The sequence below is a fragment of the Cupressus sempervirens genome, chromosome 11 (genome assembly GCF_028749045.1).
Source record: "Cupressus sempervirens isolate cs-2001-9-10 chromosome 11, ASM2874904v1, whole genome shotgun sequence".
NCBI classification, from domain to species: Eukaryota; Viridiplantae; Streptophyta; class Pinopsida; order Cupressales; family Cupressaceae; genus Cupressus; species Cupressus sempervirens.
The window spans coordinates 447,225,011-447,248,804 of record NC_143128.1 but is presented as its reverse complement, the minus strand read 5'-3'; the positions used below and the strand labels follow the sequence as shown (position 1 = coordinate 447,248,804).

Here is a 23,794-nt window from a genome sequence, read left to right as displayed (position 1 = left end):
AAATCCCGTTTTCCACAACTTTCAAGGATCTATTTGGTCACATCCGGTAACATTTTTAGATGCAATTTTTTTTTTAAGTGCATGAATTTTCCTCTACTTTCCAGATCTGTAATCAGATTTCAGTGATTTGGAGTGGACATATCACTTTCAGAAATAAGTCTTTTTGGTTATATTTTGCACTTGATGAATACTTGGATTTCAATTTTTTTAATTGAATCAATAATTTGAAGGAATTATCAGTTGATTTCAGTCATTCTTTGGGGTCATTGTGGATTTTTCAAAAGTTCCATTACTCATTCCATATAACTATCATGAATGGAAACAAGCGGTTTTTAATCAATTGATGAGTATTGGATTGTCTAGAATGATTCTTGGACAGAATCTAGAACTAGCTACAGGTGTTGCAGAAAGAAGGAAATGGTTTGATAGAAGGGATAAAGCACTTGGCTCTCTTAAATCTACGATCTCCAATGATTTGTTATATCATATTGCATCTGGCACACATCCTCATGATGCCTAGACTACATTGGAAGGAATCTTTAGTAAACTTGATAGAATAAGAAAATTCAAATTGAGAATGAGCTTATAGGTCTAAGTCCATGTGATTTTGACAATATTCAAGACTTTCTCTAAGTTAAATTCCATTAGATTGAAGCTTTCTAATTGTGGCATTACTAAAGATGATGAGCAATTGATATTATCAATTCTTTCCAAGCTAGGTCCTGAATATCCAATCTTTGTTTCCACATTCTATGCTACTATGGATGCTCTTGGTAGTGTATACAAAATGCCTTCTCTTGATGAATTTCCAACTCATCTCACAAGGGAATAAGCAAAGTTAGCACACATGAGTCAATTGAAGCCTTCCAAATATCAAGCACTGGTTGCAAATGACTCCTCTCCAATGGCTCCCAAAGGAAAGGGAGACAAACAACACAAGGATCCTAAGCAACATGAAAAAGGTGATGACTCTCCTGCACAACACAATATTGAATCCAAGTCCTCTTCGAGAAAGGAAAACTCTAGAAGAAAGTGAGATAAATGTGCTTATTGCAAAAAGCTAGGACATGATGGGCATAAATGTTTCCATAAGAAGATTGATGAGCTTACTCACATTCTTCAAAAGAACAAATATCCAGTTGCCCTCATCAGTGTCTTCTCCTTCTTCTCAATATCAGGCAGTTGCTACATCTACATCATCATTCAAAGGCAAAGGACAAGCACTCATTGCTTCCATACATCCTAATCAAGGTAAATGGCTTCTTGATTCAGGGGCATCACATCATATCACATCTTCTATGGATATGTTTTCTTCTATTGAACCTTGTACTTCTCCACCTATATTGATGGGTAATAATACATACATGAAAGTTTGTGGGAAAGATTCTATTCCTATGGGAGAGGGTACATTTAATGATGTTCTTTGTGTACCATCTTTGACCACTAATCTTCTTTCCATTTACCAAATTACTCATGGGGCACAAGGCAAAATTGTTGAGTTCAATCCTGATTATGTCTATATTAGGGACATGGAGACTAGAGATGTCATATCTATGGGAGTTGTTGATCATACATCATGCTTGTATTCTTTTGCACATTTTGTTGATAATGATGATGATATTCATTATATACCTAACCCTTTATCAAGGGTGAATAATTCATGCGAGGAAAACACTAGAGACTTGAATCATTTTGTTCTTGAGACAAGTGTTGAACTTCCTACTCCTCCACCTCCTGCTTCTTTAGACATGAGTTCTACTATTCAGCAGGATGATCTTTATGCTTCAGATCTTGCAGTGTGGGATGAATTTCTGGATGCTCTTTCAGATGAGTCTCATAATGCAGATTTGGTTAATACATTTGAGGGGGTTTCTCTTCGAGATACTTCTTCATCTTCTTTGGAGATTGGATTTCTCAACTCTATGTTCTCTTGATTTTTCACATCTCATAGGTCAGCTTGATGGTGTGACAGAATCTTTGAGCTTGGATACACCTATTCAGTCTTCAAAGATGCATACATGGAGACCACCTTCCTTCCCCACTTTTTAGATGGAGTGGCTTCTTCATCTTTTGATGTATTTATCTCTTCCTAAGGAGAGACATGTTTCTTGTAGGCATTGAATTATATTTTTCTTGCAAGTACTCTTCATATACATCGGAGCTTCTTCATTATGGGGGGGATATCATGTCTCCTTATTTCCTTCCTATGGGGGGATCATTCTTTGTATATACATAATGTATGCAATTTTTGGGGGGTCTTGAGTACTCCATCCATCCATACATCTTGTTTTCATCTCTCTTTTTTAGGAGAGGGTTTTCTCTCTTTCTCCACTTTATGAGAGATTACATTTCATGTATTGCTTTGCATATTGTACATGGGTACCTAAACTGGCCTTGTAGTCGGGACCCATCTTGCATTGTGAGTTTAAGTGCATTCCCCTAAGTTGCACTTAAGGGGGGGTGTTGGTGTGATTAAATATTCACTAATTACACTTACTTAAGCTTACTTAGGATAATGCATTGCATAGTAGTTTGTGATTGAGACACTTAGGAGTTTGCACCTCAATTAAACACATGGTGTAGGAGAATTCCACTCTGGGTGGTCATAGTTGTTATCTCATTCCACCTTTAGTGCACTTATCACATTATCATCCTCATCATTGCACATACTTCATTGCATAATGGAGGATGATCCACCTTTGGTGGACATGTGATTCTACCTTGTGTGGTTAATAGCTTATCTTCTCCTTATCATTGTCTCTTATCACCTCTCCTATATAAGGAGGCCTATTATGCACATTTCAAATCAATCCATTGGATGTCAATCAAGTCCATTATCAATAATAGCATTCTTGCATCTTCATGCAATTGTCTTGCCATTCTTATGTACATTTCAAATCAATCCATTGGATGTCAATCAAGTCCATTATCAATAATAGCATTCTTGCATCTTCATGCAATTGTCTTGCCATTCTCTTGTGGAAGTTATCTTGGTCTTTCATTTGATCCTGGGGGTGTTGTAGAGTCACCTAAAACTCTTAACAATTCTAAAATTTAGTACTTGACATTCTTTAATTTACTTACATTTTATTTTTTTGTAATTTGTGTAAACTATCCACATTAAAAGTAATTTTGCCTCTGAATGGAATTGAAGTGTGTACTCCTTTATCCACTCAATGACAAGTATTCAGTTGGGTTCCAAAAAAGGTGAAGACTTGGTTTATATTCATTCCAACTTGTGTCTTTTATCATATACATTACCAATTGAGGATCTTCCTAGAAGAACTACAGCTTATGATGATAATTACATCCATACACTTGGTGCATCGAGTGCAAGTGGAACCTCTTTGGGCTCAAATGACCTTGAACTTGCAAAACTGAAGATGAAAATCCATTAGATAATTGTCTTATAACCCTTTTGACAATTGATGAATCCTGAACTATATTTTTTAATTATAATGATTTTGTTATTTTCATTGGAATCATGAACATAGACATATATGACATGGTTTATTTGATAATTTGTGAACTATCAATTGGTATTTATGATTTAGTATTTACCTTTAGCATTTGGCATTGACCAATGATGAAGTATCATACTATCAAATGATTTAATTTTGTATACTATGCATATATACATATATACATATCTATACACACACACACCCAAGCACACCCAAAACCCCCCAAATAAACATATATATACCTAAATGTGCCCAAAATCCCCAAATAAAGTTTTCATGTATCCATGTACTGAGTTCTCATACCTACATCTATTATGGTAAATTGATGGTGTTGTAGATGTATTAAACCAAGGAGATGAAAGCTCCTTATATAGATTTACAAAGACAATGTTTCTAGAAGAAACAATCACGAACTAAAGTCGGAAATATAAGCTACCTAATGAACTAAAAACTAAGATGACCATAAAAGAAACATTATAAAATTCTAGTACCCTCCCTTAATGGTCATTGTCTAACTACTGTCTTTTGGTCACAAATTCTTCAAAACATTTTGTCATTGTTGAGACCCTCCTTGGCTCTGCAAAATGTTAATGACCAAGAAGCCAAAATGTATCCAAAAAATCAAAACAGAAAAGGTTGCCCCTTCTTCAAAATGCTCTACAACAAGAGACAAGAGGCCTTCCACTGACTCTACCCCCGAGATAAGTCTGCTACTAGCCCTCCCAGAATCAGAAAAACATCTGGACTAGAAATCATCACAAAATATCCAACTTGATGTTGAATAACAAAGTAGCTCTCCCCTGGAGACAAAGATAAACACTAAGAACAGCTAGCATGATGTTGGGACAAAATCGGCAAGGCCTCCAAACTTAGCAAATGAGCATGATGCCCCAAAACAAACTGCAAAAAGCTGTGATTTTTTTAGGAGAAAATTTGAAGAAAACACAATACAATTTTTTAGGTGAAAACTTGATCAAAACCTAACATGATTTTGGAGGTGAAAATTTGTTTTTAGGAAAAAAGGTAAAACCCACCAGATAATTTTGAAGGAAAAAAATATAAACCCACAAAGGAATCCCACACAACATTAGGAATTAATCAGAAAATTTTAAGAGAAAATTTATAGAAACTTATTAGAAATTTTTTATGGGAAAATTTATGAAAACCCATCAGAAATTTTTGAGGTTCGTAAAACATGACTCTTTGCATGGTAAACCAGCACATGCAAGCAACATACAAGCAAATGCAAGTACATGCAACCCTCAAAAATTATAGATTTTTGCTGCAACCAAGAAATCGCAAGATCAAAACCCTTAACCAAGCTTGCGAATCCCAGCAAAAATCCTCAAAGACGAACAATTTTTATTTCTAAAAACTGAAAATCATATTTCTAGAAAAAAATCCAGATCAAGAGAGGCTCGAATTTTTCTTAACAAATCCACCAAATTTTATGAAATCCCATTGACCTGCTGTGATACCATGTTATGGTAAATCGATGTTGTTGTAGTTGTAATAAACAAACGAGATGAAAGCTCCTCATATAGATTTTACAAAGACAGTGTTTCTAAAAGAAACAATTGTTAACTGAAGACGGAAATAGAAACTACCTAATGCACTAAAGAAAAATTAAGATGGCCATTAAAGAAATACTATAAAACTCTAATAACATCCACTTCTGGAGTTGAACCAATAACTTAGCTATTCATTATATATGTTAAAATTTCAACACATTTTTGTGTTTGTGTTCATGGTTGCAAGTTCAAAAGAGGAAAGAAAGGGGTTCCAAGCTTTTTTTGTATATGTAAGTCTAACAGAGCAGCACAGGCAAGAAAACTCTTTCTTTTGTGTTTCCAAGTCTTATTTTAGAAAAAAAATTATATTGTTTTTTAAAAGGGCAAAAGGTAGCCCCTACAGCGTTGCAAGCCCTTAAGGGGCCTTAACGGACTTGCAACCCATCAGACCCCAAATTTTAATAAGGATATGGGATGGTGGCTAATATGTGAAATATATTTTAAAGAATGAATTTGCTTTTAAAAATAAAGCTCTATGTTATTACATTAAATTCAAAATCAGTAAGGATATGAAAACCAGAGTTTTAACTTTTGCCTCATCAAACCTCCATACACAAACAAACATAAAGTTTTCTGCCCTCTTTTGAACCAAGAAACTACTAATTTCAACATTTTATACAGGAACAGAATAGAACTAAATGTACAGACCTGAACAAAAACATGAAAAGAATTTGACTCTGAAAGAGTGAAATCAATAAAAGCCCTGGATTTTTGGGCCCTAATTGCCAATGGTAGGTGGGGAGAGGAAAAGGTCAAGACTTGCCTCTACTCTTCTCTTCTTGCAATATCAAAATGAGACTCCTCTAAGAAAATTTCTTCTCTATGAGATTATTGAGGTGCTGCCCTAATCCAAATGTGAGCATAAATCTCATACATTGAATGAGATATGATGATCATCAATTTGAAAATCCAAAACCCCATTTTAAACCTAATTAAATTCTATTTTTAATTTAGTCCTTGAAGGAAACAAAATGCGTGAGGAACATAACTTAGGCTCTGGCTAAAGTCACTTTATAAACTGAAAATATATAAATGACCTTATTTAGTCAATAATTTGGTACATAAGGTGTTCCCTTAAATTCCTTTCAATGTTCTCTTTCCTAACCAGACCACTTTGGAAGCCCAAATGAATGATGGTACCCAGGTGGATTTCCATCTCAGCGTTAAATACTTGAGATCTATTTCTTATTCCTCCTCTTTCCACCATAGCCTTTCAGTTATCACATCAGTTGAGTCCTAATGAAACCTGCCGCATCTCACATATTTGTTTTGCATTATCATCTAGGCAAGCCCAATGTTGTTTGGTTATATTTGATGGTTGTTTCTTATAGCTACAGACAAACCATTAAATGTCAATAAAGTTATATTCATTAAAACAAAAACAAAAGGAGGGAACATTCTGCAGCGCACCTGTAAGTTGTAACCCTCTCATCTGGGAAGTTTTGGGTTTGAATCTACTCAAGCCCCATGTTCATCTCAGAACGGGGCCATTATCAATTTGACAGAAGTTGAGTGAATCTTTTGCTCATGTTAACGGGTGGACATTGTAATTAACTACTCGAGCCCCATGTTCATCTCAGAACCGGGCCATTATTAATCAAAAAAAAAAATTTTGACAGAAGTGAGTCTTTTGCTCATGTTAAAGGGTGGACATTGTAATTAACCACAAACAATCATAACTAATATAAGTCATCTTAAATTGTTGTTATGGCTTCTTAATTTAGTTATTCAACTCTCATAACTAAGCTATGTTTAAATGCCCTCGTATTTTAGATATTCAACTAAGGTTCAAATCTAATATGGCAGCATACCTTCTTCGGGGTGAATAATCTGCCTGCAAAAAAAAAACATATATTAAAATTAGAACACATTTTTAAGTTTTTCCTTGTGGTTTTTGACTATGGCAAAAATCTTGTCAACCAAAATGATATTTTTTTTAATGTTCCTTTTCAAAAGGTACCTAATCCATGTAAGCCATGATTAACAACAGCAATGCAATCATGAAAGCTTGTAATACTTACCAATGAAAACAGGAAGGTGACGAAAAACAATACTATACAACAAAGGACAGACAAAGCAAGAAAGCGTACTCAAACAAATATTTAGCATTAGTTTGTAAACAAAGAACAACATTTTTTTGTGCTCTCAACAAATATTCATTAAATTTCAAAATAATCAGAAAACAATGGCCACTTCTGCTGCAATTAGTGCAAGTAAACAACAAATTGATACAGACATTCAGATCGATTTTTGCATATTACTCTGGAATTTCCTTCTCCATTAATATACATTCATTACAGTTGCTTTTTTTGGCTAAGAACTGTCAAGTTTTACGTATTCAAATTGAGGAAGTGAGGTAGTGGCAAAGCTTGGTTTTGCATTATCCCCTGCAGCAATGAGAGAGCTTCTCAGTTTTCGCAATAAAAAAATATAATGAAAATTGCAGGAGATAAAGGACAAAGTGATTATCAGTGAAAAAATAGATTTGTGTGGACATTCTCCAAAGCTAAAAACCATATAGTTCTATGAGGACACATTCCCCCCTGTCCCAAGGTTACAGAAAACACCTCCACGCCACCCCTAACAAAGTGAGGTCAATTTCAGGGCACTTTACAAACATAGGGGATGTTTCCTAAATGTCCATCCTATTAGGAATGTCAAGGGATGGATGTTTCCTAAATGTCCATCCTATTAGGAATGTCAAAGGGATGCTCTATGTAACATCCCATTTCCTAGGACATTGCAGGAGACAAAGGACAAAGTGATTATCAATGAGAAAATAGATTTGTGTGGAAGTTCTCCATAGCTAAAAACAATATCATTATTGTATTTATTAAATTGTGTTTCAGAGGGTTGACTAGACTATTTAGGTTGACTACACTATTTAATTATAAAGTATTAATTAGTCCAATTTGTGTGTCGACAAGTTTGTATGTCATTCTACACCATTTGTGATTTGGCGTGCTCTATAAACAATAAACAACAATAAGCATGGCTTTCAATGTGCTACTCAATAATTGCAGTTTTTAATATTATTATTGTTAATGAGTGATTATCAATGAGAAAATAGATTTGTGTGGAAGTTCTCCATAGCTAAAAACAATATAGTTCTATGAGGACACATTCCCCCCTGTCCTAAAGTTACCGAAAAAACACCTCCATGCCACCCCTAACAAAGCGAGGGCAATTTCAGGACACCTTACAAACATAGGGGTGTTTCCTAAATGTCCATCCTATTAATAATGTCAAAGGGATGCTCTATGTCCCATTTCCTAGGCCAGTAAATTTTGATGTGTTGTTAGCTTGTTTTGCCTTGGTCCCATGGTCTATCAGGATTTCGCAAGGATTGGATTGAGTTTGGGCCCCAGTAGATCCCCTTTCCATACAGCCTATCCGAGTTGTGCTTAAAAGAAGAAAGATGAGCTTATTTCAGCATACTTGGTTTATGTAATTGGATTTCTTTTCTCTCTTGAAGAGATCTGGAAAGCTTCAGTTTTGAGGACGGAAACACTCGAGTTTGTTGACAGTGACTGGAAACCCATTGTCTGCTGGAGATATCACACGGGTATCTCACTTGTGCTTGAAGCTTTGTTTCTTATTACTCAATCTGACTGTAGTTTTTGTGTTTAAAAATAGATATTAATATTGTTCTACTAAGGGATTGAAAAGTAATATTATTTTTAGATTAAATATATTTTCAGCGAGATATTGGTATTTTGTTGAATGAATTGGAAATCATTTGCATGCAAATCTGTTGTTAAGATTTGCGTATTGTGTTTTGAGAAATTTGAAGAAACAATTTGGTTGGGGATATTACAGTGGTATCAGAGTTGGTTTTCTTGCCACTTTGTGAGGTTTTGTCAAAGACAATTTTATTTGTTCTGTTATTAGAATTATCATTGTGTTGGCTGAGAATATTGCATTCAAAATATTAAGGGAAAATAAGGTTATTAAATTCTGAGTATTTTATTCTTGTCTGATGTAGTTTTTTATGAAGCTTAATTTGTCGTAAGCCAAAGTTGAATCGTATTGCCTTTGGTGTTGCAACCCTTGTTTATGAAGTATTATAATATTTCTGGTGGGTCCTGATTAATATTGTAATCTTTCAAAGGTTTGGTAAAAATAAATCTTCGCCAAATGTAATTATCGTGGAAAAGGATGAATACTAAAAATTAAGGAATCCATTATTTGAAAAAAAAAAAAGGAGAATTAAAATAATTCTTGGGCCCAAAGTTTTTATTCTCAAGAAATAAACTCAAAATATTTAAAGAGGCACTAATGAGAAACATTATATATTTCATGGAAGCATATTTGCCCTGATTGGCTTTGAAAGAAATATTGGAAGTTTTTCCGAGCTCTGTGTCAAATATTTATATCTCAAAATTTGAATGCCGAAAATGGTATCTAAGCAATTTTTATCCATTTGAACCTTGCTGCTAAGAATTATTTTACCCAATAATTATGGGCTGCATAAATTAATCCCTCACTTGTTTGATGTTTTATTATTTTAATGAAACAAATCGAAGGGATTCATTGCATGGCCCAGGCATACAGTATAATACTGTGGCAAGTTTGTAATTTGAAGTATTTGAAGATTACTGATCTTCGTCAGAGCTTTGGAGTGATGGTTTAATATTCATAATTTGGAGGGCTGTTTTTTATATCTTTCAGCAACTTCAGAAAATGGTGAGGGCATTCTTTATATGCCATTACTTCACTCGGATGAAGTGATCACTGTGTTATTGCAATCCATTATTAAATTGAAGGTTGCTCTAGCTGAATGTTGAATGCGAGAAACCTTTCTATGCACCAGTCAATATATCACTCTAAGGTTGTGGCCAGCTACTGCCTCCACTGTATGAGGGTGACTGAAATCATTATCAGCAATTTCTTTCAAGCAGGGCAGTCTTCAGCAATTCTCATTCTCGGATAATGAAAACGGCACCTTGTTCTATTTGAGTATCCATTCCTTGAAGTGGGGATTGTTGCGGTTCTTCCCAAGACATACCTCCTGACAGGAGACTTCAAATATTAGTATTGGCATTATCATTTAATCTTCAGCAGCTGCCATAGTTTCACCAAGCATTAGCACAGAGTTTTCCAGGAGTTTGGGTGTTCAAAGAGAAATAGAAAAGTTTGGTCAGGATCATCATGGTGGTTATTACCTTAGGCACAGTCCATACATACAGAAAAGTTTGGTCAGGATCATCGTGGTGGTTATTACCTTTGGCATAGTCCATATATACATTGGCAACCATGTGCAGTGGGATTTACCTTCTTAGAAGTCACAGATTTTTATTTTCCCATCTCTTGTTGGAAGCCTTTATGAATACAATACTAGACCAGTTGTTCATTTAAGCTATGCATAGAATTTGAATGGGTATTTGAGCTGCTGCTGTGGGATTCATATTCTATACAGCTGTTCTGTTGCAATAGTGCCGAGGATCATTAATGCTATCAGGTCAATACTCAAACAATATTGGCATAAGTTATAGGATCTCTGGCATATCGAGCAGGTAGTACAGAGATTAGTGGTACCTACGTGAGGAGCAGAATTTCTGTTCTTGGAATCTTCAATTTATTCAGTGATTCTTCAGCGATATATTCGGTTGTAAGCATGAGCAAACTACAGGTGCCGCCATCCTTGCACATGTCTTAATTCATTCTAGAGTTTCTATCTTGTCATTATTGTCATAATTGAAGGATCTCTGCAAAACTTATCGGGTTCAAAGTTTAGTTGGATGATCATATTGCATGCAACTTCAGGAAAATGTGTCTGCAATTTCGTAAGCTTGGATGACATAAGGACTTGACATTAGAGCTTCTGAGATATTCAGGGATACACAATATCAATCAAACAGAGCAGGTTTCTTTATTAGGTTTCTAGCTCTTTGAGGAAATTTAAGACTGCAAAAACTAAACATTGGTCTCATTTAATAGCATGGACGAAAACGTTCAGCACAACAGGCTTTGACAGTTCGGTTTTAGGTTTTGAAAAAAGATACAGTCAGATCTGAACAATGTTATTGAAAGTCCCAGCACATCAGACCTCTAAATTTTTAAAGAGCAGCTATCCTCATAAGTTGGGGGAAGGAACTAGTAGTATCTAGCTATGGGAAAGACACATGATTTGGAATAAGTCAGGAAAAATCTTGTTAAGATACAGCTGCAGTTAGCCCAAAATTCACAACCCCGCGAAAGAACAAAAATACTTGACATGTACAACGAGTATAACAAACTTCCTCCATAGGTTAAGAAAGATTTACCTTTCATTGATTACATGGATTCTCATCCAAAGCTACAACACAAGACTTTGATGGCAAAGAAGCAGTAGTTTGAGTTGGCTTAGGATCTTCTTGCAAAAGATGGGAGGAAGAATTTGTGTGAGAAGATTTCAGCAGTCAAAAATCAGTTTACAGGTGGACAAAATTTCAAACAAGATATGGAAAGCAATGAAGAGAAATGTACTACACAGGTTACACATGGTCTTGGAAAAGAAGAACAACCACCTACCAGTGATTTGCAGTTTTCACATTATCATGAGAAAAATGTTAATGATTGAAAAGGTTTAGTGATAGGGTTTGGAGGTAGAAGTATCTTACAGGAAGCTTACACTAGTGCTCTTGATGAGCATGTTGACACCCCCCATGTGAGAAAATTGACCAATGAGCCACTGATGATGATTCCCCATCTTATGTGAGTATTGATGCTTATTTTGGTTCAGGTTCAATGGTCCATACATATGGTGTGAATTCTTCTTGTGATGGATTTGATCTTGACCATAGTGTTGTCCCTATTTCCTATACAAATTGGGACATGGAAGATGACATTTATGAAATTGATATGTATGATGAGATGCGCTCCCCTACCTCATATAGTTGTATGTATCTAATTTCTCTAACAGGCTTGCTAGTTCACATATTTTGGAGAATCAATTTAAAGTTACTGCAGATAAAATTGTTCCAACTTTGTCACATCTTGATAATATATATGTGGGATGGTTCAAAAGTATTTTTGGAGAGAACAATTAGAGAGAAGACAAAAAGGACTCAAAGAGGAGTTCTCACATTTGCAGGTGTTTAAGGAAGGGGCGAAAATAATGAAAATAGATTATTTGCATCTTTTAGATGGCGATCATCTTTTCAATCATGTAAAGATTTATTTTGAGGCATTAAGGAAGAAAGAAGTAGACACTCTTACTTGCAAGCTCTCAAATACTAAGGACACCCTAGAGGCTACCTTAGTGACATTTCATGAAGTGGAAAAACAGATTGTTGAGCTTAATCAGAAATTATATTTAGCACGCTCTACTTTAGCTCAACATTCAAATGTGAAATTGAGGAGGTCGTTGGTGATGATAGCACGAGAGTTGATCAGGATGAGCATGATTCATCTACATTCAGTAGGCAGATTGTACTAAGCGATGAGCCATTGTCTGAAGTTGGGATATTTATCGCAACTATAAAATGAGGGGTGCTCATCATTTTTCTTTTAATCCACACGTTAAGTACTTGATAAGGTGCAGGTGTATATTGGTTCAGAGATTGTATATCCATAGTGGGATGGAGGTCTGCCATCTTCAAAAGATGGGACAAGAGGCTGCTTGTTTCCGACTCAAGTGGTTATGGGAGATTACTTGCAAAGACATCAATTAATTTTCCATCATATTGATATGTATCCAAAAGGGTTGGTTACTTCTATGTCACAAAGGCCTCATGCAAATGTTGGATTACAAGGTGATTATGGTATTAGTTGCTACAAGTGTGATTACTTGCAGAGTCAACACATCCGTGGGAGTCTAGCAAAGCTTGGATACAACTGTGTGCTTGCAGATACCTTCAACAATTTGTATCTCCTCATAGTGAATGGATACGAATGTCGTTTGCTTTGAGACCAAAGTATTGATAGAATTAGAATTGTAGTTTAGGTGGGTTACACTGATTGGCTTCTCTGCTTCTAGCATGGTGAAGATGAGGTCAAAGATGAGCAGCAAAGGTCTAATGATTTTCTAGGACTTGTTTGGGTATTGATAGATTACCTTTGTGCATGGGAATTGGATAGTTGGTATGATGTATGTCCTTGCACAATTGAGGTAGGTGAGACATGTTGGCTTCTCAAGTTGCTCTCTACCAAGATGTTCACTCTTACGACGCCTACTACTAGATTACTTCACCATTTCCAACTAATGGCCTACTTATTATGTCAGTTTGGTAGGTATTATTATCTTCATTGGAGCAAATATTACAAGAGTTGGTGATATCAAGGACATCATGCAAGTCTTCACTTGGGATCCTAATAGAGCATTTCCATTGGTGGTTATGTATCAAGAGGCTGGAAAGAGTGATTTATCGCACTCCTTTCTTGATGAAGGTTAGCATATGAATGAGCTCTCGCCACAACTTGATATCAGAGGAGTATGTAGTAACAACTTGAGTCACGTTCTCAATTGGATGGAGAAAATATTCTCTTATTATAGTAGTGCATGGCACATTGTTTTGACTGAGTATGTGTGTGAGATAATTTGGGGTTCTAGCATTCAGTTGATTGGCACATTGGTTCATGTTGAGTTGCTTCACTAGGATTTGAAATGTGTATACCAATATAACAAAGCAAATGGTCAAAGCCTCAATCTTAAGGCAAATATGGGATCTAAGCATTTGGTTTCAGCAAACAGATGCAAATTGCTTGAGTGCAAGCAATATCTAGGAAGAGAGGATTCTAATGTCCCCTTTCCCAGGCCAGTAAGTTTTGATGCATTGTTAGCATGTTTTGCCTTGGTCTCATGGGCTAACCGCGATTTCTTAGAGATCACCTTGAGTTTAGGTCTAGCTAGTTCTCGTTTCTGGACAACCCAAACTATTTCAGTGGGGTTTCCTGGTACTATTTATAGTAAGTCAACAAGCTCAACATTCTTGGCATTTCAATGTTGGACTAGGAGCATCATGTCGAGACCTTTCCAACCAACTATCACTCATGTTTATCTGAGTTCATCTGTTCAATAATTTTAATGCCACAAGATTTGAATGGTTTATTAATAAAGTGGCTTTAAAATATAAGTTCATATTATTAATGTCACCTTATTATTAAATGACCACTTTGTTTTCTTTGTGGGAAAAGGGATTTTTTTCAAGGAAATCAAGAAACAAAGTACGAAATGTGAACAATCACCGAGTTGTGCTTAAAAGAAGAAAGAGGAGCTCATTTCAGCATACTTGCTTTATCTTATTAGATTTATTTCCTCTCTTGGAGAGTTTTGGAAGGCTTTAGCTTTCAGCATCTTTAAAGACGAAATCACTCGAGCTTGGAGGCATTGGATGAAAACCCATTGTCCGCTGGGGATATCACACAAGTATCTTACATGTGCTTAAATCTTTGTTTCTTATTACCCAATCAAACTATAGTTTATGTGTATAAAATTGGATATTGTTATTGTCTTGCTCACGGATTGAAAAGCAATATTATTTTCATAATATATATATACTTTCAACGTGATATTTGTATTTTGTTGAGTGAATTGAAATGATATGCATGCAAGTCTCTTGTTGAGATTTTTGTCTTGTGTTCTAACAAATTTGGGGACAATATCCAATTGGTGATATTACACTCTAACACCTCTAAGATGGGCTAGGAACTACTAAAAGGTTGGCAACCATCCTCGAGGCCTAGCAAGCCCCTATGGCTTAGGCAGCAATAAAGATTTTTTTAGAAACATGTTTTTAAATATCTAGTTCACTAAGCCTAAAGTGTCAAAAGGCCCCACCCACGTCCAAACAATGAAAAAAACCATAAGCGTACAACCCACCCTCAACTAAATCACCATCAACGCTTTGTCCTTGCACTCAATAAGAACAATACCTAAAGGACAAGGAAGACCATCTTCATAAACCAACCATTAGAAGCATTCATCAAGCCTTCCAAGTAAGAGTACACAACTCCATTCAATCCTTCTTTGGCATTAAGAATTTAATGATTCGTTGTTAATGGTTGTTTTTTGCATTTTCATTATTAAACTTAGTTACCAAAATCTTCTACTTCGGTCTGCATTCTAGTACGGAATCAAATCTAGGTCTCATTCTAATCCAATTCTGCTCGGAATAAGTCTAGGAAGGACCCCACAAAATCCAGCAGAGACCCATTGCTGTGGGTACTCTAAAATTGACCCCACATGCCCTATTTTATAAATTTGAAACCCAAAAGACACAATGAAAACTCTAATTTTAATTATGAATGTGATATATGAGATATTTTATTTGTAAGTTTATTGGCAATTATAGATTTTCATTTAGTCATTTAACTTATTATTATTATTATTATTATATAACATGTTTGAAGTTTGGAACCAATGATGAATGAACATGTATAATTACAAACTTATAAACTTATATATACATCATACATAGATTCATAGATGTTCCTTCAAGTTTAGTTTAAAACTTTACACACACACACACACGTATATGTTCCCTGCCCAAATAGGCCAAGTTTTGAAAATGGGGACATCCTCAGGATGGGGGGCAGGTATGGGACATCCCCGGCCGTCCCCAAAATCCAAGATTTGGCAAGAGACATCCCAGAGAAGTGGGGACAGGGAAGGAAAAAATTGGGGACATATGGTCGTCCCCAAGACAGTGGGGGATGTCACAAACGCCTCTCGACCATCCCAGAGGCAGTCGTCCATCCCAAATGTTTTGCAAGTCAAAACAAAAAAAAATAAACATTAAAACATGAAATTTATTGTAGACAAGTCCTCCATGAAAGTGAGGCCCAAACAGATTTCGGTCACATTCATGTCCGTTATGAATTTGACCACTGATTCAGTTAAATCCATAACATATAATGGATAATACCCATCCCATGCATACTCGCTACAAGTCAAAACTATTAACAGCATAAGGAAGCACTTTATGCATTTCTTCTGCTACAAACCTCTGTAAATCCCCAGTAAGTAGATCAGAGGAAAGCAAAAGCAGAAAAATGATTTTATAATTCAGAGGCAGAAATTCCAAATAGGCCATAAAATGTTGCCAGTTCACTTAGAGTAGCACACCAGAAACATAGAAATATAGACTGATAAGCCAATTACTTTCTGCAAAAACTAAGTGGTACCATTGAAGTAGACATCAATGCAATTGCCCTGCCCATTCTGTATAACTTTGTTAGCTGAAAACATCAATCCAGTGTCCCACCATATGATTTTTGTTCAGTGTGAGCAGCATAAGTAGAAAACAACATAGTTTTCAAAAACCATAAAGAGACCATTCTTAAAGATGAAAGAGGGGGTTAGTTTTGCTTCGTAGAGTAGCTGGGTAAAATCCACATTAATCTAGGAAACAACATGATGTGCATTTAGAAAAGTAGAATGGCATTAAAATCAACCCCTCTAAGGTTGAATCCCCAAATTCGCAAGCTCAGTCAGTGAGTTACCCAACCTTCTGATATGACAAACATAACAAATGTTCATCAGAGGAAAGCATGAACTTTGTATCTTTGATAGGAGAAAACCCATCAGTTGAGTATGCAACTGATAGTTGTAAGGGTATTTGTCATAATTTAATTCATTAGTAGAACGTATTCATATTATTCTTTGAAAATTAAAATATTAATAAATATATATTTATTATTTTTGGAATAACTGTTATATATATATGTGTGTGTGTACATTATTCTTTGGTAATAATGTTTAAAATTTAAATGACATAATTTGTGCTTAGTTTCATATGAATGACATGTATATTTGCAAATTTCAGTGTATATTTTAAAATTTCCCTATACCCCATTTGCCATCCCCTCCCATCCCCAAAATCAGCAAAAATATTGGTGTCCCAAAAACCTGTCCTGCTGTCCTCTGTCTTCCCCATCCCGGAAACTCAAGGGAACGTGTGTGTGTGTGTGTGTGTGTGTGTGTTGATAATTAAATAGTTATAAATTGGCATATACATCATAGATTCATAAATGTTCATTCATCATTGGGTTAAAATTCACATTGATTTAAAATACACACACATACACATGGAATAGGAATCCAAGCAAAAAAATTGCCAAATCTGCATACTCATTACAAATCCAAATATGAATCAAAATTAGGATTGGTAACTTGGTTCTTAAATGTTGTTTTTGTGTTTTCAAATTTAATAATCAATGTGTTTCGCAAATTAACATAAGGTCTGAAAATTATTATATGTTTTGTTTTTGGGTTCTACATTGTTTTTCTTACTGTTTAGGTATTTATAAAGCTGTTTTTAAGTAGAAAATATTGTTTTAAATAATTAACGTTTTAAGATGTTCGAAAAAACTGATATTTATTTGCATAATGATATTTTACCAATTTGGCCCCATGGACCTACAAGTCTGGGTTCAATCCGGCCCAAATATGGATCTAGGTTTTTCATTTGACGAGGGATTTGGCCAAGGTTTCTCAAAAGTTTGTGGACTCATATGGGATGAACCCTAAGCAAATCTGTACTGAATTTTGCCACTTCCTATTCTTGTTGCAATGAACCAATTGAGATTTTTCATTTTCTCTATTTATAAATTCTATTTTGTAAACCCAAAAATGCCTCCCAACTCTAAAACATGAACTTCAAACTTAGTGTGTTAGTTAAGTGATAGTGTCGTTTTTCCCACCTAGGTTCAAACCCTTGCTAGGCCACTATCATTAGATGCTTATGCCTTCAGTGATCTAATGTGCTCGCAGGTTTGGGCCTCAACTTTGAACTAACGGAATGAGGTCCCCCATTTGTAGCTACAGATTCATAGCTTCAATTCAAAAGCGTTTCACATGGACTTGGGGGACCTATGTGCCAATGTCACTGGTCATGTTCAAAAGCTTACCAGAGACTTTTTTAAATAAAGAATTTCAAAGTATTTTAAAGACAAAGAAAAAGAAAAAGAAAAGTGATTTCCCTAATTGTGAATGTAAATCAAATTCATCATTCATCCTTCATGAACTTTCTTTCATGTTTGCTGTTGCACAAATACAATTGAAAACTAAACAATGAAAATTTCGAAGTGATTGGTTTCCTATCCTTATACATGTTTAACAACCCATTTATTGTCAAGAAGATCATTAAAGAAAATTTGCAAAAGGGACTTATTATTCAAGTTATTGGTTTTTTTTGCAGTTTTTACATATAAACTTTCTTTAGTTGTTTTGGAATGCCTATTTTGTTTTCATTCTTCTATGAGTATTTGATCTATACTTCTTTTTAAATGATATAAGTTATACAAATTTCTTTAAATGATAATGACCCTTTTCTTATAGCATTAATACTCTTAAAAGTTAAAAACATTAGTTAAATTACTTGCAAAGTCATATAATGTTCTACACTCAATTGATTGAATATGACCATGGTTTTCCTCCTCAAATGAAATGATCTCTCTTTTATTTGTTTCTGAATACCCACTTTGTACCAATTACATTTTTATCCTTGAGTTTAGGAACAAGAGTCCAAGTATTGTATATCTTATGTTTTAAGTAGTTAAAACTCTTTGTGTCATGGCATTTGACCATTTATTAAAACTTCTTTAAATTTTTGTAATATTATATTTATTTTTTATTTTTACGTTATTATTTATTATTAAATTTCATTTTAAAAAGGGGAATATTACATCTTTTTACAATTTTATCTTTCAAGATTTTTTTATAAGAATAAGATTGTATGCATAGAGCTTGAATTATCACCATCCACAACTAAGCACAATAAAGATTGATACGCAAATGGGGTATAAATTTTGCGATATTTTGTCAAAAAAAATCACTCCATTACACGACTACCTTACTTGTCATTATAGTTATGCCTCTCAAAATAATAATTCTCAAAGATATAATATATAAGCAATGTTTCAAAAGAGAACTAGGGAATAATAGGCTATAATTCTTAGAGCTTTTAAAGTCTAATTATCATCAAAATTTAATAATAAATATTTATAATAATAGTTGTACAGAAATAATCCCCATTAAAGAGTTAAGAGGCACTAAATTGGTAGGACTAAAAACTTCTTAGGGTCTTCTTGTAGGTGAACATTGCCCCCCAACCAATCCCCACACACATTGTTTATCAAAAGTGGGCCAGCAAATAGGGATCTATTGGAGGTTAAGTTTGTAAACTTCACTATCATTTAGGTGAGGATCAGCGCTAGAATCCTCAGAACAACTAATCTACCTCCAACTATGCAACTACAGCTCCCTTGTGAGAGTCGCCCTCAGGCATGTGAATTATCATGATTTATTATGGCAAACTTGTTTCCAAAGGACAACTCTAGGGATAATTTATTGGTTCTTTCATGCAATTTATGTTATAGGTTTATCTCTTATGGAGATACATGTTAGCTCTTGTTTTATAAATACTTTGATAGTTGGCAAGGTAAGTTAACTTATTCACCCTTGATATGTGTTGTTGGTGGTGTGGGTCACCCCTTCCTATGGGAAAAGAAACAATGCAGATCACTGCACCTTTACAAGGATTAATACAACCTTGTGGACATTGTTATTAGCATTGACATATTCAAACAAGAGGAATGGGTCATACGACATGTAGTTTATGGTATAGCAGCAAAAATCTTTAAAAGCCATCTCAAGAATAACTCAATAAACCTATGTTAAAAAAAAAAAACATTTTATTTGGATTTAATAAGGTAAACACTAGATTAAGGTTAGAGATAGAGAAAAAATCAAGCTATGGTTAGTGAATTAGAGGTTGAGAAAAAATTGCCATAAAAAATGATAAGGCCCTGTCACCCTGACTATCCTGTATATTTTTAATGAAATTTCGCAAAAAAAAATTGAATCAAAATCACATTTTTTTCAAATATTATAAAGTAATTTTTTGGTGAACATAATCCAAGATTAGGATTTGACCAATAAATGCAGAAATCAGCAAATTTTCGGAGTATAAAAAGCAGCTGTGGGGATGAGAATATAAAATGTGATTTACTGCAAAGTTTCAAAGATTATTACATATATTGTCTTAGGGGATATTGCTATATGAGCACAATTACTAAAAAGCTATAGTGTTACGAAAATAAAATGTATTATTGAAGGAGATATTTTTATTATTAACAACAAATAAAGACAGTCTCTCGTATGTATCACATGTCAGAGTTGAGGTTTATGGTAGAGATTAATCCTATGGTGGCATGGCATTGTAGGAGAATAAAGAAGAAAGGCAATTCGTTGGCAATTCGTTAAAGAAAATTTTTAATATATATTGAACAAAAAAAGACAATAACTCAAAAATCTCAATACCAGTATTCAACAAATGATCAATAAACTGCAATGTAATTTATTAAAGATGTGAAATTATTTAAAGTGTTCTCATGAATCATCAAAGGAAATTATCAGGATCATGTGAAGCTGATAATTTAATGCATTTCCTTAGAAATGTTTGGATTTGGGAAAGTAGAAACAAGGTCACATCAAGGATAGAATAAATTCTACCCAAATATGGTTTCGTTAAGGATAGAGTAAACTCTAACCAAGTAATGGTCATCCTCACGGAAACAATGTAATCAAACATCTATAGGTAAGTGAAAATATTTGAATCATGAGATCTAAACAATCCATAGTGGGTAGGACTAATTAGCCACGTATAACCCTTCAAGGAAGAGGATCGCAAGGTTGCATCACCTTAGTAACATTTCCAACATCAAATATAATGATTAATCAAATACATTATTAAGAGACTATTAATATAAATGTAAATAGATTACCTATGGCAGAGTTGTAATCTTCTATTAATGACAAACACAGATTATTTAAAACCCTGGATGTGAATATGTAACGACACCTATTAAATTTGTGCTACAATATATTAATATTAAATGAAGCATATCAACAACTGGTATAAGCTCTATCTAAATTTAAAAACAACTTGAGATATAAATCAAGCGATGAAATGCATCTCTTCTAATGTGGCGGTGTTCTACATAATTTCTCAAGACATCTAAAAGTTCACTTTTGGTGCATATAAACCATCGTACATTGGCAATGAATCTCTCTTTCCAAGCTCATTATTAAAAAAAATTCAAAATGATTCGCATTTGACTTTATTCTTTTTGCATTTTGTGTGCGCAAATTCAGTTTTAATTGGTGCTACGTAGAATATGTTTCATTTTTTAAGTCTTTTCATTTGGAAATGGAACTTGGAGGAACTTATAAAAGAAAGAAATTTCTTCAGGCCCACTCCAGATGGCAAGGAAAATTTGTGATAAGCAGGATATATTTTCCACAGCAAGCCAAATTGTGATATTATCATCAAGATTAAACTGTGTCGTTTTCGAGTCAAACTCATTAACTTATATTTCACGAGTATCAGTAGTTCCCAAGAAAACATCTCTCATGAGAATCAATGAAACACTTAAAACTCATTACATCTAGGTGATGCTCACAACGGTAAAACATTGGACCTTCTTGAAGTCACCCATCCATCACTACTCCAACTCAAGAGAATAACTTGTATCACCTACAAAGCAGATGAAGGCCATGGCTAAAAGCTAATCCCCGTGTGGGGTTTTTATGCAACAGATACAGGTTTACTTGGTGCTGAGAATGAAAGTAAGGATCTTTTCCTTTTTTCAGTTTTCCTCTCCTGAAAATGAAACTTTGGGGGAAGGGAGATTGGTAAATGAAAACAAATTTCCCGAACCACTTCAGATGAAAGGATAGTTTGTGTCACCTGTGCTACAGATGCAAGCCCAGGACAAAAACTAATTGCTATGCAGGATTGGACATGATCAGGAATTTTAGAGTTTCCTGCAATGCTAGGACACGTGAAGAGAGTTGGAGAAGAATTCAGCTGTCGGCATTATATTCAGCTGGTCATGGCTCGAAATCAATTTTATACCTCTAGAGTTTGCATGCACCGGTTGGGTTATCAAAGTCAGAGGAATCGCAAAAACCTCTCATGCTATCTCAGAGAGCTCTTGTAAGCAGCAGAAGAGAGAAGCCAGGAAAGAGAAAGCGAGACTCGGATAGATCAAGGCAGACTCATGGCAAGACTGATTCGAAAGAGGAACCTATATGGAAAAGGCTGGAAAAGATTCAGGTACTGACGTATGTATCCTCCCTGAGACCAAAGCCTCATCGCTCCACTAAGTATGTATATAGAGTGCCTAATTGCAGCTGGACTCGGGCTTGTTGGTTTCTATCGTGTTAAGATGCTTTTATTATTTGGTACTGATGTGGCTCATCCGACTGGCTCAATTCAGTATTGCGTGGATCTAGGAAACCTAACCCTAAATATCTGTAGTCCAAGTATGCCCATATGAGAAAATAAAATTAACTGCAACAACCAAAGAAGAAGAAGAAGCCAAGCCTCCAAAAAATTATCCAGTTGAGTGCTCGTTTACAAAAGAAAGCTTAGACATATTTATTCCAATTTACAAAGATCGCAAGCAATGCAAACACGTGATAAGTTGGAAATTACTTCAACCAGAAAAAAAAGGTCATGGGGGAGATCAAGAAACTTAAGGCTTTATTCAACGGGTTCAAACATACGCGTATTCAACCGGTGGGAGGATAAAGCGTAAATTATATACGGGCTATCCCCTCACTTAACAAACGATTCAGGATTAAAGATATAATTTTTTACAATATTTGGTTTCAACTAGGGTTCTACTGGAATTCCATGATTCGAATGCAGATAGTAATTCATACATACCATATCCCCAGTTGCGAACCAGCTAAATCCCTGCCCAGAACAATTTTCTTTCTGGAAAGAAGATATTCAAGCGAGTAAAGAAATTATGTTCGCGGATTAAATGACTTTCTGAAACAAAATCGGCAGAACACGCGCCCTTCAAATTTGAAGAATTCCCCTCAGAAAATTAATTTGTTGGAAACCCAAAATAACTGGCTTGGAAACTTCAACCTAAACCCCCAATTTACACCATGAAGACGACATTTGCAAAAATTCAATAGCAAATGCACTTTCAATTATGAAATCTTTGTTTGCAGGGACTAACAAGAAAGAGATTAAAAATGAAAAGATATAAAAGGTTTGTTAATGAGGCAAAAGTCTACAACACAAAGGTAATTTGTGAGCCTCTCATCTCGGAGGTCTTTGTTCGAATTCACTTAACACATAAAAAATATAGGCTTCGATTGTTTACTGATCTCTAAAAAATTTGTTAATAAATAATTTTTTATATGTTAGTAGTACTTTTGTCTATTTATGATATTGAAAATGTTTGTGTATAAGTATTGGCAATTTATAAGGTGATTGTAGTATATTGTATTGAGCATCTTTAAGTGGGTGTTTGGGTGACACTTTGAAATGGCTACTTTTTATCTCATAATATGTATAGTTACTACCTAGAAACCAAAACAATGGTTACAAGCAATTAAGTCGCATATGGAGACAATCCAAAAAATTGTTGAAATTTGACATATCATTAACAATATGCAATGCACTAAGTTAATCAAAATAACTATTGGTATGTGTCCCCTTGTCTAAGAGGTGTGGAAGATCATTATTGTGTGTCACAACTTAGACCCCTCTTGATTGGTTGACCTAGTAGGGACCCCCCTCTTTTGGTTTTCTTTTTTCATAAATTATCTTCATTTTTATTTTCTTTCCTTTTTTTTTTTAAGCTTTTATAGTACCAGGGCTTTCAAGGATTTGTGATGATAGTATAAATTGTCAATGCCCAATTCTCAAACAAACCCTTTCTCCTTTTCTTGCTTTTGTGTCTATTTTTTAGCATTTTGATCGTTAGAGTTTCAAGGATGTCATGGTACTTATATATGAGATCATGATTTCA

The 23,794-nt window shown here is 34.7% G+C and overlaps 1 protein-coding gene across 2 annotated transcripts in view; it reads right to left on the bottom strand.

Annotated features, from left to right (window-relative positions):
• Positions 1-22,890, bottom strand: part of LOC149530343 (RNA-binding (RRM/RBD/RNP motifs) family protein) — a 34,328-nt gene extending 11,438 nt beyond the window's left edge. The window contains exons 1-2 of one of the 2 annotated variants that reach the window (XM_089811388.1): positions 22,693-22,890; positions 6,847-6,869 (exon numbers count right to left, since the gene is read on the bottom strand). In XM_089811388.1, coding sequence (XP_089667514.1) covers positions 6,847-6,869; positions 22,693-22,695 — 26 coding nt within the window. In that variant the 5' untranslated portion in view covers positions 22,696-22,890. The remainder of the gene's footprint in view (positions 1-6,846; positions 6,870-22,692) is intronic. The other variant, XM_089811389.1, reaches the window with a different exon arrangement.
• Between the last annotated feature and the right edge of the window lie 904 nt (positions 22,891-23,794).